The sequence below is a fragment of the Buceros rhinoceros genome, unplaced genomic scaffold (assembly GCF_000710305.1).
Source record: "Buceros rhinoceros silvestris isolate BGI_N320 unplaced genomic scaffold, ASM71030v1 scaffold18440, whole genome shotgun sequence".
Taxonomy (NCBI): Eukaryota; Metazoa; Chordata; class Aves; order Bucerotiformes; family Bucerotidae; genus Buceros; species Buceros rhinoceros.
The window spans coordinates 1-6441 of NW_010391496.1; the positions used below are offsets into that span (position 1 = coordinate 1).

At 61.3% G+C, this 6441-nt stretch overlaps 1 protein-coding gene across 1 annotated transcript in view; it reads left to right on the forward strand.

Moving 5' to 3' along the window:
• Positions 1-183: 183 nt before the first annotated feature.
• Positions 184-6441, forward strand: part of COL9A2 (collagen, type IX, alpha 2) — a gene marked incomplete at its 3' end in the record, with an annotated part of 13292 nt that continues 7034 nt past the window's right edge. The window contains exons 1-11 of the mRNA XM_010142021.1: positions 184-255; positions 1947-2021; positions 2871-2906; positions 3011-3073; positions 4531-4584; positions 4840-4875; positions 5062-5085; positions 5215-5268; positions 5589-5642; positions 5851-5898; positions 6196-6252. Of these exons, the coding sequence (XP_010140323.1) occupies positions 184-255; positions 1947-2021; positions 2871-2906; positions 3011-3073; positions 4531-4584; positions 4840-4875; positions 5062-5085; positions 5215-5268; positions 5589-5642; positions 5851-5898; positions 6196-6252 (573 nt within the window). The remainder of the gene's footprint in view (positions 256-1946; positions 2022-2870; positions 2907-3010; positions 3074-4530; positions 4585-4839; positions 4876-5061; positions 5086-5214; positions 5269-5588; positions 5643-5850; positions 5899-6195; positions 6253-6441) is intronic.

The window sequence follows — 6441 nt, forward strand, 5'->3', positions numbered from 1 at the left end:
AGCAGGGCTGTGGGCCGGGCTGCGCGCCTGCCCTCGTCCCGGTGTTCCATGTTAATAAGCCCACTCCTCCTCCTCCTCCCGCTCCTGCTCCTCCTCCTCCTCCGCCCCCTCGTCCTGCTCCGCGCTCCCCCGGGCAGTCGGGGCCGCCGCCGTACCTGTGTGCAGGCAGCCGGGGCCGTCGCTATGGCCGGCCGCTACCCCATGCTCCAGCTCTGGCTCTTGCTCCAAGCCGCCTGCCTCTGCCTGGCCCAGCTTGTAAGTCCTCTGCTCGGTATTTTTTTATTATTCCTCTTTTTCAGCACCTTTTACTCGCTTTTTCCAGGAACACCTCATTGGGGGTGGGCAGCAGCAGTCCCCAGCCGGGATCCACTGGGGACCTCTCGATGCCAAAAGTTGTCTCCAGCCCCACGGGACAGGGACAAGGACAGGGACAGGGCTAGGCTGGGCTGCTTGCCTTGAAGTTTGGGAATTGTTGGCTAAACAAGTGTGGCTTTATTTCCCCCTTGGAGCAGCAGTGGGGGACTCTCCACCGTTGCCCTCCTCAGCAGCCACCAGATCTTCCACCTCCCATCACCTGGGAAAAGGTGTATTTGCTTCTGCTTTGCTGGGAGCTCTGCACCCTCTGGCCCTCCCAGGGCTGCCCCGGAGCTCTGCGGGGTTTTGCTGAGGGGCAGCAGGGAGGGACACCGGCGGTGGAGATCCCGGTGGGATCTCTGGACTCACCTGGGGGCAGGAGAAAACACATCGGAGAAAAGTGAAGGGAAGGCGTCTGCTCCCTGTGGGGAGTGGGGCGCGCAGTGCTCTTCTTGGGATCTCACCTCAAAAGAGAAAATCTCTCCCTTGCAACTACAAAAATCAGGTTTTTATAACACCTTTGGGAAAAGTCTCCCCTTGTGGTTGCTGAGCTGCCGGCCAGCACAGCCAGCCTGGCTGGGAGAGCTGGGGGACAGTTGCCTGCCTAAAGCAGCCCCCTGGGATGCCCATGGGCTTGTGGTGGCAGGATCTGGGCAGGGGAGAGGGATCAAGTCAGAGCAAGGGGGACGTGGGAGCTCTTGGGACTCGGAACCATTTGGAAATCATCTGGACAGGACAAAGGTGCCGCTCACGGGTGCTCCCAGGGACGGGTGCTCACTCCCAGCCCCACCACAGCACTTGCTTCCAAGAATTTCTCCAAGCTCTGTGAACAAGCAGCACCTCTTGTTTTTACACCCTTCAAACCCAACAGCCCTGGAAGGACAGGGCAGTCTGCACAGCCCCAGCCAGCCCGTCTGGTTTGCATTTCCACGAACCCCAGGGGCTTGGTCTCCGGGACCAGAGTCTCTTCCCCCCCCCAAACACCCCGTTAGGATAACAGAGGTTTCTTTGCGAAGTGCTCCTGTGAAAACCTCAAAGCTGGGGCCAGGCTGCTCCAGGAGCTCCCCTGCTGCCGGCTGAATGGTGCTTTTGTGCGGGGCTGCGGGCCCTGAGCCAGCCTGCTGCAAGGGGGGATGTGTCCATGGAGGGGCTCGGGGTCCCTGTTTCATACCGGGGCTTCGGGCACCTAAACCCTGCCAGTGCTCTTAGAAATCCCAGGGCTGGGCTCGCCCCCTGAGCTGAGAGGGGTCTTCGCAAGCGCGGCCGTCGCCCCATCGAGGCTGAACCCCCGCAGGCACCAGGGCAGGAGGGGGCAGTGATGGGGTAGAGACTGGGGAGGGGATGGGGAGCTGCCTGTGCCCATGTGGGGGCAGATTGCCTGGATTTCTCCAGGCATGCCCTTGCCGGAGGTCCCCTGGGGAAGGGCAGAGCTCTGGCAACTGGGGGTGCGCACTCCATCCTGGCTCTCCAGAGATGAGTCCCCAGTGCATGCCAGTGGCGAGCACTGCACCCTGGGCTCCCTCTGCCCCCCAGCACCTCTCAGGGTCCAGCTGCTCCTCCCTGACTTGGGTCTAATCTCTTTTTCCCCTTAGCGAGGGCCACCAGGAGATCCCGGCCCGCGAGGGCCCCCCGGTCCCCCAGGAGTGCCAGGAGTGGATGGCATTGACGTGAGTACGGTGTGGCCAGGAACATGCGCAGGCTGGAGGGAGAGAGGTGGGAGGACCTGCAGCACAAAGAGGGACATTGTGTGGGGCAGAGGCTCGGTGGAGGGCAGGGGATGCTGATGCTGCGCTGTTCCTGCGCTGCTCTGCTGCCGGGCTGGGGTTCAGAGGTCCCCACAGAGCATCCCTAGCATTGCTGGTGGCCCTGAGCAGCAGTGATGATGTGAGGGAGCACGGTGGCTCCATCCACCTCTCCAGGAGAGCAGCCAGGGGCCTCCCGACCACCTTGGGAACTGGGACCTGGAACGCTTCTTGGGGAGAACAGCTGCAGGACGGTTTGGCTGAGGGGTGCTCAAGGCAACCCTGTCTGGGCAGCAGACAATGCTCAAAGGGGTTGGGTGCAGGGACCAGCCCAGAGATGCCCAGTGAGGAGGGAGAACCACGGGGGCCGGTGGGGAGCAGGACGCCCAGGTCAGGCACCCGCAGAGCAGTGACGTGGCTGAGGGCTGTGGCTAGCGGCTGCAGCTCTGGACCCTCCCCGGGGCTGCGGGGAGGGAGCCTGAACAGAAGAGAGATCTGTGAGCCAGCAGAAAGCCCCCTTTCTCCGAGACTTGCCCCAGGGTGTTATTTTAGTGCTATTTATACCTGGAACAGCCACAACCCTCCCTCAGCCCCAGCAGAGTCCTCTCTTCCCAGCGCCGGCCCCATCCTGACCTGCTGCCGTGCTGGGGGATCCAGCACCTCGCTGCGGCGTGGGGAGGCAGATGGGAGACATGGGTCCTGAGCCCCTGCGCTGCCAGGCCTGGCTCTGCAGGGTGACAGACCCCTTCTTACACCCTTCTTCCCTTTCCCCAGGGTGAAAAAGGCTCTGCAGGAGTCCCTGGGTTCCCGGTGGGTATCTGTGCCTCCCCACAGCTTGCCGATGGTCTCGTCCCTTCTGGAGGAGCATCTTCCAATCTTTCAATCGTTTTTCCTACACCTCTTCTCTTTCAAAGGGTGTCAAGGGGGAGCCCGGAGCCCCCGGTCCAGATGGGCCTCCAGGGAAGCCGGGCATCGATGTAAGTACTGACCCTCTGTCCCCTCCACAGTGTCCCTGGCCACAGCCCCGGGGTTGCAGCAGGAGTCTCGGCAAACTCCTCTTCCCCCAGCACAGGGACCCTTTTCCATCACTCGTAGGAATGGATCAAAATCGCTTCGTGCAGGAGCTGAAAGCACCTTTTGAATCATAGCAGCACCCGAAGGCAGAGCTTGGGCAGGGCTGCTGCCACCCCCTCCCACTGCTCAGGCTCCAAAGGCATGTCCCCCTCCACCCCAAGCCAGGAAAGCCACAGCACCAACACACCTGAACGTGAAAATGCTCTTCCTTGTCCTTTACTGCAGCTGCTGGCCCACGCCCCAGTCCCCACTGCTCAGGCCCCAAAGGCATGTCCCCCTCCACCCCAAGCCAGGAAAGCCACAGCACCAACACCCCTGAACGTGAAAATGCTCTTCCTTGTCCTTTACTGCAGCTGCTGGCCCCAGCCCCAGTTCCACTCCGTTTCCTCCAGAATAAATCTGGAGCAATTCTGGAGCCGCCCCCTTGGCATCCATGAACATGGCATCGGTGATGTCCCCTCCCCATGGAAGCACAGCCCGGGGCAGAAGGTGGACAGAGCTGTGTCCCTGCCCTGCCTGGCTGTTACGATGGGCCAGCTCCTGGCACCAGGCTCCCCCAGCCGGGTATGCAGGGGTGCTGCTGGGCACCTGGGGAGGTTCGGGTTGGTGCCTGCCCCCATCCCCAGAGCACAGTGTCAGACATTTGCTTGCTCATCAGAAGGAAAACCAAACCACAGGGTCCTCTTTTGTGTCTCCGGGCAGTGCTACATAAATCTTTAGGATTTTAGTTATTCTTCAGTAATAAATGAACAGAGTAACAACTGTCACTACAAGCATGTGTCATTCATCCAGGCTCCTCTGCCTGCAGACCTCGGCTCCTCTCAACACCGATGCTGAGCAGAGCTGGGCTGAGCTGGGGGCTCTCCACCAGCACATTCCCTGTGTGCCCGACAGCATCCAGGAATTATCTCCCAGCCATCACCTCGGGGATCCAAACCCTGGCACAGGCACAGCCCTTTCGTCTGCTGGAACAGGGGGACGGGGGAGTCAGGGACTGACTCAGAGCTGATATAACTGGGATCGTGGAGGGGCTGAGCTCCCCATGTGCCTCTGCTGGGGCAACCATGCTGGAGGTGCCCAGCAGCGTGAGGGTCCCTGCTGAGCCCTGGCATGGGGTCTTGGAGCTGGGCAGCTTTTGGGGGCTGCGGAGCATCGCTGCGAGGTTCTCTGTGCCATAGGAGCTTGGGTCCAGGTACCAGCTGCATCTCCAGGTTTGCTGCGGACTGTTTGATGTGGACAGCAATGATGAGCACAAATTCCCCACTGATAATCCTCAGCCCCTCGTGATGGGAAGAGCTGCAGCATGTGCCCAGAGAGCAGAAGGGCTGGCAATAACCTCCTGCTGTCTCTCCTCTTGCAGGGCCTGACAGGAGCGAAAGGGGAGCCAGGGCCCATTGGTGGTCCAGGAGTTAAAGTGAGTGAGGGGGGCAGCTGCTCCGGGCTCCCACCTTCCCTTCCTGGAGCCAGCAGGGTCTGGCCGGGAGCAGCCCCATCGCTGTGGGGATGCGATGGTGCAGGAATTGGGTGATGGAATATTTGGCAACAAGGGAGCGCTGAGGCTGGGTCTGTGGGGGGAAGAATTTTAGCAGCTGACACAGCAATGGAGCAGGGCTAGGTGGGGCCAGACCCTCCTCCTTCAGCTCCTGACTCTCCCCTCCCATCCTGGCAGGGCCAGCCCGGACTCCCAGGGCCACCGGGGCTCCCCGTGAGTATCTCGCTCCCCTACCTAAGCACCCATGAGTGGGGTGGGAGCGGAGTGGGCATCCAGCTGCAGCCATCCCAGCAGCATCCTCGGTGACAGAGCGGGCATTGCCCTGCTCGGAGCAGGGATGTTGGTGGTTTTGGGGAGGTTGGAGGATTTGGCCCAACTGTGTCTTTCTTCTTGTTGCAGGGTCCTTCGCTGCCAGGACCACCCGTAAGTGTGGGGCTTGTGGTGCTGGGGTTGGTGGGGACCCCATTTGGAAGGTGTGAAATCTCAGCACCCTCAAAGAGGGGGTCTCAGGGCTCAATCTCTCTCACTCAGTGGATGTCTCTTCTCCTTAAGGGTCTTCCAGGCCAGGTTGGGCTTCCTGGAGAGATCGGAGCGCTGGGACCCAAGGTGAGGGATCAGGAGGAGGCACAGGAAAACCTCCCCTCCTTACCCCAGCATCTACTTCTCCATGCCTCGGGGCTCCTGGGGTAAACAGGGATGACCCCGTAACGTGGAGTGTGGGGTCCTACAGTGGGAATGGAGGGTGACAGACTCTGTGCCTGCAGCTGGGTCCCCTGGTGCCATCCACCCCCTCCCAGCTAATGGCCCAGTTCCTGGGGAGACAGCCTGGGTCTATAGTGCTTCATCACCCCTCTCCACCCCTGCTCCAGCAGTACCTGCCACCTCCCCACCCCTAAATTTGCTTTCCTGGGCTTGTTCTTTCCTAGGGCGACCCTGGACCCGATGGCCCGCGGGGTCCCCCAGGTCCTCCAGGGAAACCCGTGAGTATCCACCCGGTCACCCATGCTCTCTGCAGGAGGGAGAAGCTTCCACCCAGGCTCAGCCCAGGGTTTGGGGCAGGGTCTCGGGCTCTGGCACACACCTTCCACCCTGTGCCTTGCTCCCCTCCCTCCCCGGTGTGACATTCACCCCTCCTGTAAAATGATGCTGATATAAAGCCGCAGATGCTGACGATCTCCTTTCCCCCAGGGCCCCCCAGGATACATCCAAGGAGTGGAAGGCAGTGCTGATTTCTTGGTGAGAGCTGCCATTACCTTCTGCCTTCATCAGGCCATTGCAGGGTAACCGCCGCTGGAACAGCGTGTGCTGCCCTGGCCTGAAACATAGCCACCTGTCTAGTCTGATAACTGGGGGCTGATGGAGTGGGGAGGAACAGCGTCCCCAACTGAAACCCTGCTGGGAGCAGTGGGTCCCCTGCGTCACTGCACAGCCCGGCTTCGCTGCGTGGTGCGGGACCCCATCCTTCCCAACACAGCTTCTCTGCAGCCTCTGGGTCCTTTCCCAACTCAACCTGTGCTTCTTCTTCCCCACCAGTGCCCCACCAGCTGCCCACCAGGTCCCAAGGGCCCCCAGGGACTGCAGGGGCTGAAGGTAAGGGAGCTGCCAGGGGGCAAACAGGGATGGTCACCTCCGGCACGCTGTGCCTGAGCAGAGGAGCCTCCCCCAGTCTGGAGACACAGGGAGCTGGGGAGCTGCTTTGATTCCCTGGAAGCATGAGGACATGCATGTGCTGGGGACAAAGGTGCCATGGGAGAGGTTCTCTGTGGCTGCCCCGCACCT